Raw genomic sequence first — 22,411 nt, 5'->3', positions numbered from 1 at the left:
GGAGGACACGTAGGAGGGGAGCGTATGTTCAAAACACATCCGACCTGTTCTCAGAGGCTCATAAACAGCTGACTTCTTCCAGCAGGCTGGTGGTTGTTCATATTTCAGTTAATTTAGCCTATAAAGTGGCTCAATAATCTGAATGCATACCATGAAAAACTATGGAAAGGGAGTCAAGAGAGATACTGATGATGGCTATAAAAAAACCGTGTGTCTTGGTGCCCAGGGACTGTGCACTTGGAATTGCAGCCTAAGGCGTGTAAAGATTCCCTGGGAACTTAGAGCATAGGCAGTGACTGGCTCCTGATATGGATGGGTACGTTACCATGACCAGATGCTTAGAACTGAGGAACCCAGAATTTGTTCTTAATCTCCTTCACAGCTGGCAGAACAGTGAAGGTCTCTTCATAGCCCAAAGAAAACCTGACCAGGGACATGCACAAGGCTAGATCCTCAGGGGTCCTGAAGCAGTGGCACTCAACACACCTAAGTGTGGGGGCCTTCTGCTACCTTTCCACTCTCCCCTTCCAGTTTTGGTGGCAGCCAGAGACAATATTGGCTGCTATAAATTGCACCCTAAGGGGTTGTTATGCCAGTGGGTGCTACTGGAGCACAGTGCCTCCCAGTCATGCCCCCTGTGTCAGAGGTGGCATAATGTCAGCTCTGTGGGATTCCCCATGCTGGGGCAATCCTCACATATCTGGTAAGGGCAGCTTTAATGCGCTTTGTGCTCCTTTGGCAATGCAAACTGGTTTCAGTGAAGGCCAGGATTGGGCCTAGGGCCTTTTTCTTTGCGGAAAAAATCCTGGTTTCTGACTCTGATTTAGGCAGCTGCGTATTTTTTTTCTTCTTCCATACATATGCATTGGCTTACTGCATGCAGTGTCTCAATAGAAACTGCAGCTTGCACTTCTGAAGAGCAGGGATCTGGAGTTCCTATCGCTCAGTGGGCTTGCAGCGAATAAGCAAGCAAGAGAATGGGATGAAATTAAGTAAGGGATTATGTAGGCTGAATAACAGGGAAACTTTCTGGACAGCGAGTTCTGGAATGAACTTGCAAAGGAAAGAGTGGAGGCTTCCGTCATGGGACATTTAAAATGAGGTTGATGACTAGTCTGTAGGGAATGGTCTTGTTCTGAGAGCTGGTGAGAAGGGACCAAGTAGGCCATTTCCTTCGCTGAGTGTCTGAGGTGGGATCAACTGTCACGCAGATAATAAACAAGGTCCATGGACACTGAGGCCTGTATTAACATCCCTGATCCGCTCTCTGTGAATAGGGTCTGAGACAGGTGCTTTGTTAGCTCAGTAGTCATAATGCAGAGAAGGGATTGGTCACAATCAAACTGACTTGGGAAATGGGGAAACTTTACAAACCTTACAAGTCTTACCCACCTGCTAGATGTGGACACTGAAGCAGAGAGATGAAGGGAATTTACTACGGTCACTCAGGAAGTAAGGGGCAGAGCTCAACCTAGAATCCTAGAGTCTTGACTCCCAGTCCCATGCACTAACTCCGGGTACACACTCACTCCCCTGGACTTTCAGTCTGAGGATAGATGGGGATTGGGGTTAGGGTTTGTATCTGAAGCACATCTGATAGGACAAGTATGATTATTAATTATTTGTATTACCGTAGAGCTTAGGAGTCCTTGTCTTGGACCAGGACCCTGCTGCATTAGGTGCTGTGCAAACATAGAACCAAAAGAAGGTCCGTTCTCCAAAGAGCTTCCAATCCAAGTATAAGACAAGAGACACCAGCTGGTCACAGACGGAGGAACGGGCATGTGAGATGCTGCTACACTGAGTACGCTGTGGCTCTCCTTTTCTGAATTATGGCTCGGACTTTTTTTTAAAGAGATCCATCATAGTCTCTCTGCTGTGAATTTAGAGACAGGCAGCACTCCTAGATGGGCACAGATATAAGCCAGAGATTGAGTAGTTAGTCTAGGCTGAGACACAGCAAAAGCATCTTCCGACCTATCAAAATAAACTGCACTCATTCAAGCAGAGCTGTGCAGTGGGGCCTGCACTCCTTCCCAAGCCTGCGCAGGTACCGCTTCCTCAAACCATCAGGTTGGCTTGGGCGTTCTCCCACCAGATTTCTAGCCACCCATTCTCAGTAATGCTCTCTTATTTGCCTCCTAGAGTTTTTCAGACAAGCCCAAGCAGAGGAGGCAGCGTTGCAAGGACCCCAGCAAACTGGACATAAACTCACTCACAGGAGAGGAGCGGGTGCCTGTGGTCCATAAAGGGACAGGAAGGAGGGTAAGCAAAGACAATTGCTGTGCTTGGTCTGCATAGACATAGTTAGCAGAGACCCAGCTGTCCCACCTGGTTTTTAAATCCCAAGAAGTAGACGGAATGGTAACCAGTCTGTAATTCACATGTGGATTTATACCACTCAGAGCTACAAGTGTGCCAGAGGAGACACCGAGCTACTGACAATACGTGACTGACTCAGCAGAGTAGTATAGACTGTTCTAGATACACACACACACACACACACACACACCAAGTCACATGGGTCCCACAACCGCAAAGCTTAAAGCTCCGGGATCAAAGTAGTGCCTGTTCTTAGCTCCAGGGGCTGAGTTGATCCTTATCTGTCAATTTCCTGGGGTTATTTCACCAATTGTAATTGTTTGATGTGGTGCAAATGTCTTTGTTTTGTCCCTGATTGAGAAGTGTGGGAGCAGCATGTTAATCCCCTTCCAAGTCCTGGCCAGAGCCCTGCTGTGTGCAGGAAGGGGCAACTTTCAGGCGTGTTCTCTCACTTGTCTTTAAAATGTTGACAAAGTAGCATAAAGTCTGATACTGTGTCTACACTTAGAGCCTATGTCTACTACGTAGAGTAGCTTGCGTATCTCCCGTTGACTTCCTAACTCCTACTTATTGTGGTGTCTTCAGTTTGCTGCAGCGATGGGAAAGGCACTCCTGTCAATGCAGTGTTACTCCGCCTGGTGGAGGTGCATTAATAGCATCGATTTCCAGGTTGATTGAGCAGGTCTTCACTTCCACGCAATCGATCTGGGTAAATCAATCTGACGGCAGCGAATTTGCCACTGTCAGTCTAGACATAGCCTGAGTCAAGATCTTAGATTTGTCTCTGCAATGAATATCCCCGTGTGACCGGAGGGGGTGAATCTGAGGCAATTGAGTTCTTGTATCCTCACCTTACAGTGAGGAAGGACCTTAATTTGGCCACAAAATTCCATTTTAAAACAAACCCATGTGATCAGGGCAAGTTATTTACAAAAATAATCACTTTGAATTAAAAATCAAACAAAATGGTGAGTTAGAAAGACATTGGCTCACCTTCTCTTGTGCTTCCCTGCACTGCGGCAGTGAGACCACCCTCGGATGGCTGGCTGGGGACCTGTGTGGACAGAGTTGTGAGTTTCAGGCCCGCTCCTGAGCATCCCCCTCACAAAAGCCACCATTACCACAACTTGGTCCTCTCATTGGCAGGCTTAGCAGGGAGGCCAGAGATGGAATGGGCCCTTGAGACTGAACTCCCCTCTCCTCTCAGGTCAGCGCCAGGACACAGTGACTGGAAGCAGCACAGAGGAAGCTTGCAGTCCAGCCCCTTTCATCAGTACCAATACTGGCATTCACTGCACTGGGCACTGCAAATGCAGAGTCAGATGGTCCCTGCCCCAAAGAGCTGACAGTCCAAATAAATAGGAGAAGCAAATGCTCTTATCCCTGTTTCCCAGATAGGGAATGAAGGCACAGAGAGAAAGTGACTTGCCCAGATCTCCAGCAAGTCCTTGGCTTCAGGTCCTGGCTGAGTGCTTGGACAGTGCCTTAGGCACAAGACGATCCTTCCTCCCAGTGACAAAATTCTCATTGTCATAGACAGGAGTAGGACCAGGCTGTACACTTCACTGGACACCACGCACTGTCTGTAGGTGAAACTTGGGTTGCTCATGCCACATAAGGAAAGAAAAATCCAGGCTGTTTGATTTTAAGAAATGATCATAGCTGCCGAGTGTTGGTGAGCAGCGGTAATGCCCCCGAACAGGGAGGCCAGCTGCACCTCACTTTTGTGTATTGTATGCCTAGAAGTTTAATCATATTTCTTATGTAACTTTGCATAACTCTTTCTGGAACAGAGGTCATCCTTTTACTGTGTTTTATAGTTAGGGGGAGCCATGGCACCAGCATTGAAGGAATTGCCAAGGTGGCTTGATGCAAACTTGGAGTATGCTGTTGCAGCAGACTGGGCTGACATTGTTAAGCTTTCAGTAAGTTAGAGTTTTTGGAGAAATCTGTATCATGTCATCTTTTCTTTCTCTTCCTCATCCCCACCCCCTTTTTTCCAATGAGGGTTCCTGGATTGGAAGGCAGGGCCTCAGTTATACACATGGGAGAGAATATCTACAGGACCAACTCGGCCTCGTGTGGCCAAGTGACAGCTCAGAGAGAAGCTAAGCCCCCTGCAGATTGGTGACAGGTGGATAGGAAAAGCAGAAGAGGAAATATTTAGGAGTGATGGGAAAGGAAGGAGGCAAGTTTAGGCTAAATATCAAGAAAATCTACTGAACAGAGAGATTTAAGGCTTTGAATGTTTAGAAAGATTAAACAAGGCACCAGGAATGTCGTAGAGAGAACATTCTTGCATGGGGCAGGCTGGGACCAAATGGGGCAAATTTTCAAATCAACTCCTGCAAAATCCTACATTTGCTAAGGAACTTGCAAGTCTCATGGCCTAACAGGCCAAATGTGCAGGGAGGCACTTTTCAAAATTTGCCCCACTATTTTTTCTATTCCTAATCTGAGTCACTGTCCCAATGAGCAACACGCTGCCATGGATTGGAGCTCTTACTCTCCAGGGACAGGGATTGCAAGAGGAGTCAGCTGATGTTTGGGTGGGGCTACTCCATTTTCATGTGGCCCCATTCTCCCCCACCCCCTTTTCTTGGTTGTGGAGTTGTGTGTGGCACTTGTGCTGGGTTGGGAGGTGGGAGGAGAGCATGGGCAGTTGGAAGGTTCGTGCTGCTCTACAAATTTCTTTTAATTGGCACTAGAGAGTGACAGACTACCCCAATCCCTCAAGAAACAGAGAGCTGCCAATCCAGGATGATGCCAGCTCCACCAGTGGAGAGAGCAAGCCTCCAGTGCAACTTGTATCTCACACGGAGTCATTAGGCTTCCTTCAGGGGCTGACTGTGGCATTTATTGTATACATTTTCAACAGACAACCTTCACATGTGCCCATACTTTGCTGATGCCAAGGCCTACATGCCTGCTCACCGTTGTGTGCATCCTTTCAATTATCTTAACACATGCATGTGTGTTAGCATTTGCACTCCCACAAGCAAGCATTAGCATGGGGTGATGTTTGCAAGTCCAGGCACACACATGTGCACACACAGTTTGCCACAAGCACAGATGGAGGCTGAGTAGAAAATGTACCCTTTTATATGCATTCATTGTGCTATGTAAACCTCCAATATATTTTGATCTGACCTGCAGTACACATGCAGTGCATGGAGCTCTGAACCTTTTCAAGTCTAAATGCAAAATGTTTCCCATATACATATGCATCATTTGCAACCTGCTTGCTGTCTTGAAACTACAATTAGTCAAGCGCAAGAGGAAAGAGATTAAAATGTTTGTGATGAGAATGCTAGATAACAGGTTTTTAATGCTATTCAGTAGAATCTCCTAGGTTATTTTTTTAATTTAAGCAGAGACAGTCACACCAGGTTGAGTGTGTGGTTTAGCCCTATATTTGGGTATCCAGAAGACCCCTATTGTTTAATATCTATGCAAAATGGTTTGAGCCATACGGTAAAGCTCTGAGTAATGGGTGAGCTCCAGAAAATAAGCACACACTGTTTCCATGTGCATTTTTTGCAGCTTTGCTGTTGTGCAGGGCTTTAAAAATTTGGACCTTAAAGTCTAAGAAGTAATGTTTTTTCACCTGGTGATGCAGCCAGAATTAAAGCTGAGATGGGAACTGATTTAGCATCTCTGACACTGGGTTGCCCCTGTGCTTTTGATGTCATTAAAGATGTCAAATGTCAGCAATGGAACTCACCCACACAGGAAGCTCAGGAAACGCAGAAATTTTACTGTCTATCCAGGGCAAAAAATGCTTTCTCCTCTCCTCCCCATGAGCTTTCAGACTCCTCCTGCAGTATCAAGCCAGGGGCAGGGCAGGAGCTGTTTTGCACTGACAGCATCCCTTTGGTGAAAGTTCTCTGTCCCTCTCAAATCCCATCTTCTGAATCATCCCAATAGGGGCTTGTGTGTCGATACTTTCTGGAGCACAGGTGTAAGCACATGATAATGAGCTGAGTTTTCTTTGGGGCTACAATAACCTTTGGGCTTTTTCTGTTTCGTTTTGTCACTTTCAGGGATTCCTCCCAGAAAACAAGTTCAATCGTGTGCTCACAGAGCCTGTGCTCCGAGATACCGGGCCCCGTCGAAGAGGGAGGAGGCCAAGAAGCGAACTTATTAAAGCCCCTGGCATTGTAGCGGATTCTTCTTCTGGAATGGGACCATTATTCATGAATGGACTTATTGCTGGAATGGATCTAGTGGGACTTCAGAACATGAGAAACATGCAAGGCATCCCTTTAACTGGGCTGGTGGGGTTTCCTGCTGGATTTGCAGCAGTGCCTGCTGGTGAGGATGTCAAAAGTACCCTGAGTATGTTGCCTATGATGCTGCCAGGCATGGCTACTGTACCGCAGATGTTTGGTGTTGGAGGACTTCTCAACCCACCAATGACAACTACTTGTACTTCAACTGCTCCAGCTTCATTAACAAGCACAACTAAAAGTGGTACATCAAACACGGAAAAAGCTACTGAGGACAAACAAAGTAGCCAGGATGTGAAAAAAGAACCTCTGTCTGAAGACAAGCCTGGTCCTAGTTCATTTTCTGATCAGACAGAATCTGCAATAACTACCAGTAGTCCTGTAGCTTTTAATCCATTTCTTATCCCAGGAATGTCACCTGGATTGATCTATCCATCTATGTTTCTTTCCCCTGGTATTGGCATGGCATTGCCAGGCATACAGCAAACCAGACACTCAGAGGCAACAAATCTAGAAAGCCAGAAGCGGAAGAGAAAGAAAGCTAAAGGGGAACCAACAAATCCAGAACCAGAAACTCTCTCACTGTCTGAAAAAGAAGCTGCAAGCAATCAAAACTGTACAGAGCAAACACCATCTTTGTCATCAGAGAAAGAACATGACATACCAGTGGAGGAGGAAGAGTTAAAAGAAATTAACAATACCAATTAGAACTTTTGTTTCATTAAGAAAAAGATTGTGGCTTGTAAGTTTCTTATCCCATAAATATTTGTTACTTACCCTCCTGCCCCCACTTCACCTTCATAAAACCTGTGTTTCCATGAGTAATATTATCTACCTAATTCCCTGTATGAAAACTATGGTGACATATTATATGTTAATAGTTGCAGGGTCTTGCCACTTTATTAGATAAACAGTGTTGTCTAGTTAGTAGGGGAGGCACAGAATTCTTGTTCTGTTATCCAGTTGTTCATCCCAATCAACAATAGTAAATCCAAGCACTTGGTCACCCCCAAAATTGCTCATTTATCTGGGGAAAAAGCAAAAATGGAGCAAAAAGAAAGTACTTTTATCTCTTGATCTCAATGCAGACAAGGGAATTTCTTTTTACAAGTGACACTGAATGAATAAAACTGTATTTTGGGGTAAAAAGCACAGCTATAGTAAGTGCTAATGTGTATTTTTGATTTAAAGTATTTCCCTATTTTATCATGGTTACTAGAATAGTAGTATAGACAGAAGTATATAACTAATGATTGAAAATGCATATATTCATTTCTTTAAAAAACAAAGCATAACTGGTAGTGATATAATTTCCTCCCCTTTCACTCAAAGTTTTGGAGACAAACTGCAGTAAGTGAAAATATTACGTAGACATTATTTTATATTTTTTTAACACCAAAGTTTGGTTTTACGTTAAGTGGAATTTCAGTTGCCCTTTCCTTGATAGTTGCAAGAACTTTTCCAGCTTGTGTTAAAAAGGTTTTGCACATCCTGCATGTCTTTCGTTGGGGTTCCTGTACCTAAATCTACCAGTTACTTCACCGTTCTGCTAGTATTCAGTTCTCACCTCTGGCATCAGAAGGCCTGTAAAGAGTTGTTTTTTCAACAATGTACAGGCCACTCATATAATGCCCTTATATGAATACTGAGGCTTTGAGTTTTTACATTTTTTTACAGTTCTCCTCCTTCCCCCATAAGTGATATATTTTCTGAAAACAAAAACAAACAGAAAGCTGTTAGGCTGGCTTTACAATTGTGAGTCTTCTGAGAAGGACTGTTAAGGTTTTCAAAGCTTGATTTTATCTTCCTTTTCTAGGATTAGACTGTGAAGAGATCATTTTTGCTCCTTCTTTCCATTCCTCTCTATTTGCTGTTGAACAGTGTTTCCCAGCACCCCTATTGGCAAATAATTCTTGAGTATGCATTTTAAATTAACGGTTTTTTAATGTGATCAGTCCCCCAAGGCTCTGCTCTTGAGACACCTCCACAGGTAAACTCTGTGTAGTCGTTTCTCCTCACTGCTCCCATTTAATTTTTTTTCACTTGGGCTTGTTCTTATTTGTAGCTCATGGTTTGAGACTTGAAATAAACACTTGGTGCAGCAGTGAAATGGCAGACTGTTTGAGGGAGCTGAAGTGCGCTAGTAATCAGTTTCACATTTGATTGTCACCATTTACTGTATTTTTTACTTATTTTCTGTTACAGTTTTGCTAATTTATCAGATGGTCCAAATGTTTTGACATAACTATTTCAGTTTGCATTATTTATTTATGATGCTTTTTGTCATTGTCTTTTATACATTTGGGATTATAAATTATGTACATGTTAAAATTAGCATCTCAAAGAAGTCTGTTACCCATGACCTAAAAGTTTCTATTTTCAAGGAATTTATTCCCACTTTTATCAGATTGGATGCAATTTTTTTTTTAAATTGTGTAACTGATCATAATGCAAAAAATCAGATCATTAAATGTGTTCTATTTAATAACACCCTTGTAGCATAGATACTGTATCACTATCGACAGATTTCTTAGAAATGCTGCTATCTCTATTTAACTAACAGTTTGTTCAGTTTTGCCTCCAGTGGAAGCAGAAAGGGTTTTTTCAGCTGTTAAATCCAAAATCAATATAATTTATTTATGTAAAAAAATCACTTGATTGATATATTTTTGAACCTTTTAAGTACTAACTTTCTTTTTATTCAGTAGAACATGTACTTGCCCTAAATCCTTAAAATACAAATGCTATAAAACTTCATATATCTTCAAAGCCTTACTGTGAATGGGTATAGAAATCTCTGCGGAGTCCATTTCTTATATGGGATGGTTGTTTTTCCAGGGTTGCATTCATAAGGAAAAGGGTTCAAAGTGAAATTTATTTAACTAGCCAGCATGCCCTATATCTTGTTCTTACTTATCAAACATGTATGTTAATTCTCTGGGTGTTTAGGCTTCTTTTTGGCTGCTATTGTGTGACCCTTTTTGCAATCTGATAGAGAAACTTTGTGGATTATTTACACTGTAAGGCATAAGTGGCTTTTTATTACTTTCCATCATCATATCCAAGAACAAATATCAGGTTTTCACCAATTCCATGGACACTCACACAAACATACATTTTTCACCAAATGTGCTAACAAAATAAACTGTCTGTGCTCTTGAACATGGATAAAAAGAAAGATTTAAAAGTCAAATTTTTATTTTTTTAATTAAGTGACTAGATTATGCTTATCTTTCAAGCTTGGCAGAGCCTTGCCACAGATGTATATAATTTTTTCAGCAAATATATGTGAATGTTTGATTCACTTGACTCAGTGCTAAACGTTACTTGCTTTCTTTTCAGCATGAGCAATATCAAAGGTATTGTATACAGCGCACCCTCTTTGTAAGACCCCCCTCATGTGAACTGAGGAGCTCTCCATCGCTTGCTCTGTGGGGGATGACTACTTGCAGTTGATTCACAGACTTTTCAAGAAAATGAGCTAGTTTACCAACTACGTCCTCAACTGTATCAGTCAGTGTTTGCTGCCTCCCCTTCAATTCTGCACAAGTTAACCTGCCATGCTGCTTGAACAGCCAGTGCATTGGAGCAGCCCAAGCTACATAGCAGGTTAAAATGCACCAAAATGAATGGCAGGCAGGCAGTTGGTGGTGCATAGATGCTCTACACTGAGGTCCTTCATTAAGATAATCAGTAGGAGCCTAGAGAACTGTTCATAAAATCCAAAGAACCAGTAATAATGCTTTGCACTTGCACAACACAATCATTCTACAGAAGAGGAGCAGGGTGCTTGGTTTCCCCTATTGAGATCCTAAGTGTCTCCATTTAAACCTTGTACCATGTTAGTAGGTGCCAAATAAATGCATGTAATAATGAATCTAAGGATCTCATTATGCTGTAGAAAGGTAGTAGTAGTATTTCCATTTTGCAGCTGGATAAATAGATAGGTGATTTATCGACAGTGACAAACAAGTCAGCGACAGCACTGGCAACAGAGCGAGGACTCCTACTTTCTGAGCCCTGCCCTAGCCATTGGACATACTCCATTCTTTGGAATCTTGAAACTTAAAGCTGTTTTCTGATCATGGTTCCCTGGAATATGAGCACTCGTTGGCTGGTGTAATAGAGCTGCTTTCCAGGCCTCAGTTGCAGCCATTGTTTTGAGGTAGGTTTATTTTGGGAAGTGTGGGAACAAAAAGTATCAAAGTAATAGAGGGGGAAAAAAAGCCCACTTCAAAAGAATGACATGAAGCTTGAACATGGATTTAAGAAAAAATCAAGATAAATCACATTTTACATCTTTTCTTGAAAGTCCTTTAATTTTGGGGGTTCCAAATACAGCAACTGGAGTTCGACAGTACAGCCTGCAGCTGTCTTCATCTTACATATGGAATTTTGGCCCACAGCAGCTCCAGGTATCCAATACCAGATTGTCATTAGACATAACTGTGTCCTGGAACCTGTACTCACCATGAGCTGAGCCTCTGTATTAAAGGTGAGGACAGGTGCAATCTGCCCTGTTTTAAACAGATTGGGAATAAGTAAACACCTCCTAGGTTGTCCTGACCTAATGCACACAACTTATTGAACAAAGTTTGGGCACTTGGCATTAGTGCTGCTTTTGTTAATTTTATTTTACAGCGTGTAAGCACAAATGGTTCCCAGGTTAAAGAGCTTATTTTCTCCATGCGACAGCTGGAAATTTACACAAATGACTCTCACAGAAGCTAACAGGATTTATACATATATATTCCCCCATTCAGAGAAGAATAAACACCAGAATGATTTCTGTCTGTTATGATATAGAATAGAAAAATAGCATCTTGCATTTACAGAGTACCATTCACTCTCAGGGGCCTAAGCACTCCACAGATACTAAATAAAGCTCTGTTAAGAAGTCACCTAGAGCCACCTGAAGTAGGACATGACAGCTGGTTAACAAGCATCACACAAGAAGTAGGAAAAGCAGTGAATAAGATTTCTATGTTCGCTCAAATTGCACGGGGGCAGAGTGTAATTTCCTGAAATGAAATTTGATCCAGTCATCTAGGCTAACATCCTCATTGTGAGATCTTAACGTGCTTTATGTCTCATCTGAAAGAAGGCACCTCCTGTTCCTTAATATTATATTGTGGCATTGGATCCATACCAAGTCAGAGAGAAGAGCACTAATTACAAAATACCACCCCCATTTCCTGCAGCAAACTAGGTCTTTTCTAGGCATCTTGCACCCAAGAACTGACACAGCCTAACTTACTTAGCTTGATCTATTGGGGTCACAGTGCAGGATGGTATGACTGAAAAAACTCCCACTGTGAGAAAAGCAAAAGGTTATAAAGCACAAATCCTCCCAAGTAGTGACCACACACCTCACTGTTTTTCCTTGAAACTGGAGGAATAACTTACAATCCTTTGTGGGATTTTTGTTTTTACTTGACTGTGTGTCCTATTTATGAATCATTAAACGTGTTTCTTACTCATCCATGGGCTTCATTTTCACCTACCCCCACTTTTCCCTTCTCTAGACAAGCTCAAATCACTTTACAAACACTCCTAGGAGGGCTATGCTAGTTACATTTGGCAGGTGGGAAAACTTGAGATATAGAAAAAAGCCAAAAAATGTTAAATGTAGAGGCCTAAAGTTAGCTGCCTAAAGTTAGCCACCTAAAGCTGCATCTAGACAGTATACATTTTTCAAAATGCCTTAAAAATGCTGTCTTGGGACAAGCTCCACAAAGGGATGTAGGCATCACAACATCTTTAATGTGCCTTGGTGCCCAGTGGTATCTTCTGAGCCCTGAGTTAGGCACCCAGTTCCCTATACAATGCAAGGAGAGAGGTAAGTGCTTACGAATGGGATCCACAGACACTAGCATGCTGAGCTGCCTAAGCTAGCCAGTTGGAAATGCTGAGGCTGAGGCATCCAGGACTGACAGAGGCATGACAGTTCACTGGGCCCCAATTAATTGATGTCATAAACTGTATCTGACATGTCGGGTAAGGTATCATTGGAAAACTAATACACTGATCATGGGCCCACATAGGTATGAAAGAAATGTGGAACTAAAATGTGTTTAACAGGCATGTCTAGGACATGGGTAAACAAATTTCCCCAGAAAAGTGACAGGCCAAAACCTCCAGCCAGGTGTCTTCACAGTCGAACAGCAATCAAGTCAAGTGGCCATTCATTTGCATTTTAGCTAACACCAGCAACGGTAGAAACCAGCATGGAATTTCCTTCACCAGGAAACTCCATGTCTCCTTGCTTACAGTGTGAATTAACTTTACTTTGTGGGGTAACCTTCAGAAGTATCCATTTCAAAGGTTCACTGGGCTATAAAAGAGGTGGCAAAGAACCCCGAGTTATCTTTCACCTACAAAGACAAAGGAACAGAGCACTTTGGACTTTGTGGGAGATCCTGAGCAGAGGAAGTGGTCAGCCATCTTGCTGCAAGGTAGTGTGATAAGAATCTTATTTTGAACTACAGCGGCACAGGAGCCAGCAAACAGAGCTGTAAACAAAGGAGTGGGAGTGGGAGAGGAGAATGTGGGGGAGGAGAGAGTGCGTGGCGGTCTGGTATTGTTGTGGTGCTTGTTGGGAGTGTGTTTTGGTGGGGTTTTTTGTTCTTTTTCTCTCTCACTGACAGGACATAGGTATGACAGATACAGAGGCACAAGTATTTACCCAAGCAGTGGAAGGGACGATGAAGATGACTGGATGTGGAAGCTGCAGGATGTATATGATCCTGGAGGGCGCACCTCAAAAGAGCTTTGTTTGTATGAAGTACCGCCTGATAGAGCTGATGGAAGAGAGGATCTGAGGCTTAGATGCAGAAGGAAACTCTGACTGAGTTTAGAAGGGGGTTCGAGCAGATGATGGAGCAAAGGCATAAGGAAGCTGAAGGGAAAAGCCTAGACTTGTAGATAGAAGCAGGACCAAAGAACTCTGAGGGGAGAATGCTGGGTGAGGAAAGTGGCCAGTGGAAGCATGTGACTGTGAGAACCCAGCAGAGGGAGAGACGGGCTAGCGAAGGAGAAACAGAACTCAGGAACAGGTTTGCAGAGTTGGAAAATGAAGAAAGGACATAGCAGGTGGTAACTGAAGATGGGAGGGCAAGGAAGAAGAGAAGAGCAGCTGGTCCTATACAAAGAGTGGATGAGCCAATGGAGATACCATCAAATAAGAGCCCTAGGAGGATACAGGATGGGTTGCAAAAGATTGCAAGGGAGAATAGAAGATGTGAGGACTTGCAGCCAGAAAGAACGGGGTAGGCCGAAGAATCGCACCGTCCCCAGAAAAAGGCAGATCTACTGACTTAGTGACTGGGGACTTCCTATTGAGAAGAACAGACAGGCCTATAACCAGAGCTGATCCGGAGAACAGAAGGGTGTGCTGTCTGCTGGGTGCTAAGATACAGGATATGGCCTTAGGCTGAAGAGGATCCTAACGGGAGCAGGAAAGAATCCATTGATGTCCTTCATGGATTCTTGCTGGAACATATCAAGGGAGACTATGCTAGGCTGGGGAAGGCTCTTAAGGAAATTGAGGCTCAGGGGATCTTCAGAGGGATTCTGCCTGTCCCTAGACGAGGACAACAGAGGAGTGACAAGATTATGATGATCAAGAGATGGTTCAGGCAGTGATGCTATAAGGAGGGCTCTGGGATACATGGCCACTGAGAGGCATTCATGGACAGAGGACTGTTCTCCTGGGATAGACTTCCCCTGAATAGTGAGGGAAATAGACTTCTAGGACAGAGGTTGGCACAACTGATTAAGAGAGCTTTAAACTAGGAATTTGGGGGAGATGGTTGGGAGATGCCTGGGTAATCTCCACCCCTGATTTTAACATTGAGAGGGAGGAAAATGAAGTAAGAAAGGATATAGTAGTGGAGAATGGACATTAAGAGGAAGAGTAGTGTAGACACTTAATAGGTGATACTGGTGGTAGAATGACTGTGCCAAATTGGGTAAGGAATGTGAGTGAAGCCAAACAGCAAAAACTAAGATGTTTGTATACCAATGTGAGGAGTCTGGGTAACAAGATGGAAGAACTAGAGCTACTGGTGCAGGAAGTGAAACCAGCTATTATAGAGATAACAGAAACATAGTGGAATAGTAGTCATGACTGGCATTGAAGGGTATGTGCTGTTTACGAAAGACAGAAATAAAGGCAAAGGTGGTGGAGTAGCATTGTATATCAATGATGAAGTAGACTATAAAGAAATTAGAAGTGATGGAATGGATAAGACTGAGTCTGAGTGAAAATCACATTGGGGAAGAAAGCTACTAGAGCTTCCCACGGGATAGTGCTTGGAGTGTGCTACAGACCACCAGAATCCGATTTGGATATGGATAGAGACTTTTTAATGAAGTAAATACTACTGGGAATTGTGTGATTATTGGAGACTTTGTCCTCCAGTCTATATCTGGGAAGTTAAGTGCTACTACTAAGAATAGGACCCAGCTTTTCCTGGACATGACAGCTGACAGGTTCCTTCACCAAAATAGTTGCTGAACCAATAAGGGGGGATGCCATTTTAGATTTGGTATTGCTGAGTAGTGAGGACCTCACAGAAGAGCTGGTTGTAGGGAACAACCTTGGTTGGAGTGACTATGAGCTAATTCAGTTCAAACTAAATGGAAGTCAAACAAAAATAGATCTGTGACTAGGGTCTTTGATTTCAAAAGGGCTAACAAACAATTAAGGGAATTAATTGGGGAAGTGGACTGAAGAATTTGTGGATCTAAAGGCGGAGGAGTCTTGGAATTACTTCAAGTCAAAGTTGCAGAAACTATGAAGTCTGCATCCCAAGGAAGGAGAAAAAATTCATAGGCAAGAGTTGTAGACAAAGCTGGATGAGCAAGCATCTCAGACAGGTTATAAAGAGAAAACAGAAAGCCTACAAGGAGTGGAAGATGGGAGGGATTAGCAAAGAAAGCTATCTCTTGGAGGTCAGAACATGTAGGGATAAAGTGAGAAATGCCAAAAGCCAAGTAGAGTTGGACCTTTCAAAGGGAATTAAAACCAATAGCAAAAGGTTCTATAGCCATATAAACAGGAAGAAAACAAAGAAAGAAAAGTAGGACCGCTAAGCATGGAGGATAGGATGGAGGTTAAGGATAATCTAGGCATGGCTCAATATCTAACCAAATACTTTGCCACTGTTTTTAATGACCTAATGAAGAGCTTAGGGATAATGGCAGGGTGGCTAATAGGAATGAGGATATGGAATGTGACAGGATCAGACTGGATGGCTAGCAGAGTGCTAGAAGGCCAATATATCAGCCACAGGCTCAGCAAGTCCCTTCTCTGGTAGCTGAGAGGGGTTACTCCAGGTTAATTGACACAGCTGGATCAATCAAGGCCCCACCTAGGACTTGTTAAAAGCCTCTCCTCCAGAGAGAGGGTGTGGCTGGAGTTGTGGGAGTGAGGTGAGATACCAGAGTGTGTGTGAGCAGGCAAGATGCTGTCAGAAGCCAGGAGGAGAAGAAGCAGAACATTGGTAAGCGAGAACCCTGCAGGTACAAAGACTGGGGGATGGAAAAACCCTGTCTGAAGACGGCAAAGGACTTTTCCCAGGCCTGGAGGCCTGAGGAAAAAGACAGTGCCAGAAAGGGAAGATCAAACTGGACATTTGGATTTGGCACTACCCCACCCAGTGGGGCTGTCAGAGGTCAAGAGCCTTCTCTGGCCAGGAGGGCCAGGAAGGGCCCCTGTCCGAGCAGGGCACGGACATTAAGTCATGGGGCATGGGAAGTAACCCAGGGAAGCTAGCAGCTTTCCTGAATCCACAGCACGAAGCTGCTACTTGTAGGGTCCCTGGGTTGGGGCCTGGAGTCAAAGGCAGGACCGGGCCCTCCTCACCCCACTGGCCATTCACTGGAGGGACAAGAGCCCCGGTATAGAGTCAAGGGCCTACAAGAAGACAGGACTGAGAGCCAAGAGGGAGCAGCCATCTTAAAGTGGCTATATTACCCTCACCCACCACTAGAGGGTGGAAGAACACTACGGGGTGAAACAGTTCTCTGACCTACCACTAGAGGGAAGCGCTAGATCCACCGAGGTAGAGGAAGAGCTTTGTCATAGGAGGTAGAAATTACCACATCTGAGAAGAAGCCAGACTCGAACATCTTAATGGGACTAAATCGGGGGGCCCAGAAAATCTCCATCCAAGAATATTAAAGGAACTGGCACGTGAAATTGCATTAGCAACAATTTTTAATGAATCTGTAAACTCAGGAGTTGTACCATATGACTGGAGAATTGCCAACATAGTTTCTATTTTTAAGAAAGGGAAAAAAGGGGATCTGGATAATTACAGGCCTGTTCGTTTGACCTGTCATATGCAAGGTCTTGGAAAAAACTTTTGAAAGAGAAAATAGTTAAGGACGTTGAGATTAACAATAACTGAGACAAGATACAACATGGCTTTACAAAAGGTAGATCGTGCCAGACCAACAGGATCTCCTCCTTTTAGAAGATAACAGATTTCTTAAACAAAGGGAATGCAGTGGATATAATTTACCTAGATTTCAGAAAGGCATTTGATACAGTTCCACATTGAGAATTATTAGTTAAATTGGAAAAGATGGGGATTAATGAAAATATGAAAATTGAAAGGTGGATAAGGAACTGGTTAAAGGGGAAACTACAAAGGGTCATATTGAAAGGTGAACTGTCAGGCTGGAGGGAGGTTACTGGTGGAGTTTCTCAGGAACTGGTCTTGGGACCAATCTTATTTAACCTTTTTATTACTAACCTTGGCACAAAAAGTGGGAGTGTGCTAATAAAGTTCTTCAAGTGCTTGTTCATGTCGATTCCATTCTAAGTGTGTGCGTGCCTTCGTGCACGGTTACTGGAATTTTTTTTTCCTTCAGCAGTACCCGTAGGGCCGACTCCCGTGCCCCCTGGAGTCCTGCACACATGCCACGGTATATGAGGTGCCACTGGCCCTACACCCCCTCAATTCCTTCTTTCCGCCTGTGACGGTTGCTGGAACTGCTCTGCTTGCTCCGCAAGTGCTTCTTAACAGTTCCTTCAGTAGTTAATTAAGCGTTATTTGTTTTTGGTTCCTCTTAGTTAAGTAGCTGTTAATAGTTGGTAGTTAGATTGGATATAGTCCCGGCTGGGATGCTTGCCCAGGAGTGGGGCATACCCTGGTCTCCGGGCTTCAAGCCCTGCGTCTCCTGCAGCAAGCCCTTCCCTCTTGGTGACCCCGCATGACCGTTGTCTAAAGTGCCTGCGGGAAGCTCATAGGAAAGACAAGTGTAAGATCTGCAAGGCTCTTGGGCCACAGACTCAAAAGAAGAGAGAAATCCGCCTGAAGGCCTTGCTGATGGAGGCAGCGCTGAGACCCGCTTCTGAACCGGCATGCTCCACATTGGTGCCAAGTATGGTGTCGGGGCAAAATGCCCAGTTGGCACCAGCCCCGCCACGGCACTGGACTTCTTCCTCTTCACCACTGAGGAAGAAGCAGAAGAAACAGCACATGGAAAGAGGCCACTCCCCCGCACCGAAAAAATGTAAGGAAGCGGGATCGACCGCGGGGCCCGTCTCAGAGCAGCCGGCTGAGAGTTGGCAGGACAGGGAATCCCCGCCTAGAGGTGCGACCCGGATAAGAGAGCCACCCCCGATGAGGATAGGCATCCTGCTACCAGTTTGGGGCATCGCCACCTCACAAGGGCTCAGGAGCAAGTCCCTGGCCCTGCAACTCCTGGTTGGCCCCAGGGCCAGTGACTGGCACAGTGGCCATATTGGGGTCCTTGGGGGATCCCAGTGGCCCCAGGCCCTCGCTCATACAGGTCCTCTGGTTTACAGTCAATACCAATGGCCCTGGAAGGAGTGCATGAGTCGGCCTCAGAAGAGGGCTCAAACCCCCGGGAGGGGACGTCGTCAGCGGCCCCCTGGCAGCAGGAGGGGATGCCACCACCCTCTCAGTCCAGTCCTCGTTGTCTTCCCCAGACGAGGTGGTTGTGTCAGAGTCATCAGTGCCCTTGGACGATTTTAGGGCCTACCAGGAGCTCCTTAAGAGGGTGGCCTCAAATTTAGGTTTGGAGGCAGAGGAGCTCAAGGAGGCCTCAGACAGCCTCTCTAACGTGCTGGCAGCAGCGGCTCCAGCCCAGGTCACCCTGCCTAAGGGAGTGCTTAAGGTGGTAAAAGTCCTATGGCAGATGCCATTGTCTGTGGCCCCGACATCAAAAAGGGCAGAGAAAAAGTATTATGTTCCCGCTAAGCGATTTGAATATCTGCTTACCCACCCCTCTCCTGGTTCCCTCATGGTGGTGGCTGCCAATGAGTGGGACAGGCAGGACCAGCCTGGCTTGACTCCCAAGAACAAGGACAATAAAAAACTGGACCTGTTCGGGAGAAAAATTTATTCCACAGCAAGCCTGCAATTTCACATTGCTAATCAGCAGACATTCTGGGGCAGGTACAACTACACCCTTTGCAACTCCCTCAAGCATTTTGGGGAGGCCCTGCCCCAGAAGCAGGCACTGGACTTTGCCACCATCTTAGAGGAGGGTAGCATGGTGGCAAGGGTGGCCATGCAGGCAGCTTCTGACACGGTGGACTCAGCCGGGAAGGCCATGGCCTTGGTGATCTGCATGGGTTGGTGCTTGTAGCTGCAGTCTTCTGGGCTGTCACAGGAGGTCCAGCAGTCCATTCAGGACCTCCCTTTTGATAGATCTGCCCTCTTCTCAGACCAGACTGATACCAAACTGCATGGTCTGAAGGATTCGAGGGCCACGCTGCATTCCTTGGGCCTTTATACGCCCCAGGCCTCGAGGCACCAGTTTTGCCCTCAACGGTAGCAGCAGAGATACCAGCCTCCTTGTTTTGCCTCCATAGACAAACGGATAGAGATAGGGGGTCTAGGAGGTGCTGGGCAACTGCGGGGTACACCCGAGCCCCACAACAGGGGCTGCCAGGTGCTCCAGCGGTCAGTGCCTATCCTTTTGAAGGTGCACCCAAGGACAGCGTTCCAGTCTGCATGCAGGATCCTTCCGTCCATTCCTGAACCACCTAGGTCCCTTCCCGTCCGAGTGGGCCACAATCGCATTGGACCGTTGGGTCCTTGGCATAGTCTCAGTGGGATATGCCCTCCAGTTTTCTTCGCCCCCCTCCTCACAACCCTCCCTCCCCATTCCTCTTTAGGGACCCCTCTCACAAGCAACTTCTCATAAGAGAGGTGGAGAACCTTCTCAGTCTAGGGGCCATAGAAGAAGTTCCGCCAGACATGAGGAGAAAAGGGTTTTACTCCTGGTATTTCCTCATTCCCAAGACGAAAGGGAGTCTCAGGCCCATCCTAGACCTGAGTCATCTCAAAAAATACCTCAAGAGACTGAAGTTCCGCATGGTCTCCCTAGCCTCCATCTTTCCCTCCCTGGATCCAGGAGACTGGTATGCCACTCTCGACCTAAAGAATGCATGCTTCCATATTACAATCTTTTCTGCCCCCAGGCGTTTTCTCTGCTTTGTAGTGGCTCGCTCCCACTACCAGTTTATGGCGTTACCCTTTGGCCTCTTGTCTGCTCCAGGAGTGATCACAAAATGTGTGGTGGCTGCACACCTAAGATGCCAGGATGTGTAGATTTATCCGTATCTGGATGACTGGCTGCTCAAGGGCAGGTCTCAGTCTCAGGTACGAAACAGCCTGGACCTTGTATGTGCCACTTGCCGCTGCCTGGGTCTGTTAATAAACAAGCAAAAATCAACATTAATGCCGGTACAGTGGATAGAGTTAATCGGAGCAGTTCTGGACTCCATGCGGGCCAAGGCATTTCTGCCCCAGCCGCTCTTCGAGGCCATGTCAGATATTATCACTCACCTGAATGAGTGTCCTATCACAACGGACAGATCTTGTCTGCAGCTGCTGGGCCATATGGTGGCCTGCATGTACGTAGTGAGGTTCGCATGCCTAGGATTCAGACTGCTCCAGTCGTGGCTGGCCTTGGTGTACGCCTTGAGCAGACACTCCCTGGACCGAGTGGTCATAGTTCCCTCCTACATCCTGTCCGCAGTGGAATAGTGGCAGGACACTTGCTCGGTGCTGCAGGGTGTGCTGTTCAAGGAGCTAGTCCCATCAGTCACACTGCTTTCGGATGCCTTGGACTTGGCATGGGGGGCCCATACCAGCTCCACCTTCAACACGCAGGGAGTTTGGTCACGGGAGGAGCAAGGCATGCACATAAATGTAAGGGAGCTGCGAGCGATATGTCTGGCTTGCGGGGTGTTCCTTCCCTTCACTGCGGGCAAGGTAATATGGGTGCTCATGGACAACACCGCCGCCATGTACTACATCAACAGGCAAGGCGGGGCTCACTCTGCAGCCCTCTGCAGGGAAGCGGTATGTCTGTGGGACCTGGCAGTGTGCCAGGATTTTCACTTGATAGCCTCTCACCTGCCAGGCATCAGGAACGACACAGCAGACTGCCTCAGCAGATCCTTTTTATCTCACCACAACTGGTCGCTCCACCCAAGAGTGGCTGCTATGATCTTCCAGAGGTGGGGCTGTCCCCAAGTGGACTTGTTTGCATCCAGATGGAACAAGAAGTGCCCACATTTCTATTCTCTCTGCGACCTCAAGGAGGGCTCGATAGCCAATGCCTTTCTTTTGCAATGAAAAGGGGTTCTAATGTACACATTTTTGCCCATTCTGCTGCTGCAGAGGGTCCACCTGAAAAATCAAGAGGGACAAAGTGAACATTATCCTGGTTGCGTCAGTGTGGCCACACCAGCATTGGTTCAGCATGCTGCTAGAACTGTCAGTCGCACCCCCCTCTGCAGTTGCCTCGGTGGCACGATCTCCTCTCCAAGGACCAAGGCCACTTGCTGCACTTGGATCTGGACTCCCTACATCTGTCAGTGTGGAGACTCCTTGGCTGAACCCAGATGAGCAGGCCTGTTCATCACAGGTTCAGAAAATTCTGCTGGGTAGCAGAAAGCCTTCCACTCAGGCCACTTACTTGTCCAAGTGGAAGCAGTTCACTTACTGGGTAATGTCCCATGGAATTCCACCCGAGTTATTGATCCAGGCTATCCTGGAGTTCTTATTGCACCTCAAGCTGCAAGGCCAAGCTATGGCCTCGCTGAAGGTTCACCTGGCGGCTATCTCAGATTTTCACTTTCCATTGGATGGGAGATCATTTTTTTTCCCATCCCAGGACTGTTAGGTTCCTGAAAGGAACAGAGAGGCTCTACCCTCAGGCCTGTGACCCAGTGCCTCTTTAAGATTTAAACCTAGTTCTCTCATGGGTCCCCGCTTCAAGCCTTTGGCTACTTGTCCATTACTGTTGCTCTCTTGGAAGGTATCCTTCCTGGTAGCAATTACCTCAGCGAGAAGGGTCTCTGAGATTAGGGCATTTACCTCAGAGTCACCATATACAACCTTCTATAAGGACAAGGTCCAGCTGCAGCCTCATCCTGCTTTCCTGCCCAAGGTAGTGTCCCAGTTTCATTGTTGCCAAGATATTTTCTCCCAGTGTTTTTTCCCAAGCCGCATGGCTCAGAGGAAGAATGGAAGTGGCACACGCTGGATGTTAGGATTGTGTTTAGCGTTCTACATTGAATGCACTAAGTCGTTCTAGAAGACTATGCAATTCTTTGTCACAGTGGCAGATAGGATGAAAGGCTTATCTGTTTCTGCCCAGTGCATTTCCTCTTGGAAAACTTCCTGCATCAAATTTTTGTTACAAGTAGGTGAGGGTGCCTCTGCCGGTTGTTGTTATACCCCACTCCACCAGAGTTCAGGCATCTCCGGCTGCCTTTCTGACACAGGTGCCGGTGCAGGACATCTGTAGAACTGCCACATAGTCATCGGTGCACACCTTCATGGCCCACTATGCCATTCTCCAGC

At 45.7% G+C, this 22,411-nt stretch overlaps 1 protein-coding gene across 5 annotated transcripts in view; it reads left to right on the top strand.

Moving 5' to 3' along the window:
* CHD6 (chromodomain helicase DNA binding protein 6) overlaps positions 1–12,025 on the top strand; it is a 181,754-nt gene extending 169,729 nt beyond the window's left edge. For 4 of the 5 annotated variants that reach the window (XM_067554519.1, XM_067554520.1, XM_067554518.1 and 1 more), the window contains 3 exons: positions 2,146–2,265; positions 4,143–4,247; positions 6,366–12,025. In XM_067554519.1, the coding sequence (XP_067410620.1) occupies positions 2,146–2,265; positions 4,143–4,247; positions 6,366–7,259 (1,119 nt within the window). In that variant the 3' untranslated portion in view covers positions 7,260–12,025. The remainder of the gene's footprint in view (positions 1–2,145; positions 2,266–4,142; positions 4,248–6,365) is intronic. The other variant, XM_067554521.1, reaches the window with a different exon arrangement.
* The last annotated feature ends 10,386 nt before the right edge of the window (positions 12,026–22,411 follow it).

The sequence above is a fragment of the Emydura macquarii genome, unplaced genomic scaffold (assembly GCF_026122565.2).
Source record: "Emydura macquarii macquarii isolate MOO-44397 ecotype Brisbane River unplaced genomic scaffold, CSIRO-AGI_Emac_v2 contig_1483, whole genome shotgun sequence".
In the NCBI taxonomy this organism is placed as follows: Eukaryota; Metazoa; Chordata; order Testudines; family Chelidae; genus Emydura; species Emydura macquarii.
The sequence above is the reverse complement of the archived record's forward strand: the minus strand, read 5'-3'. Positions and strand labels throughout refer to the sequence as shown.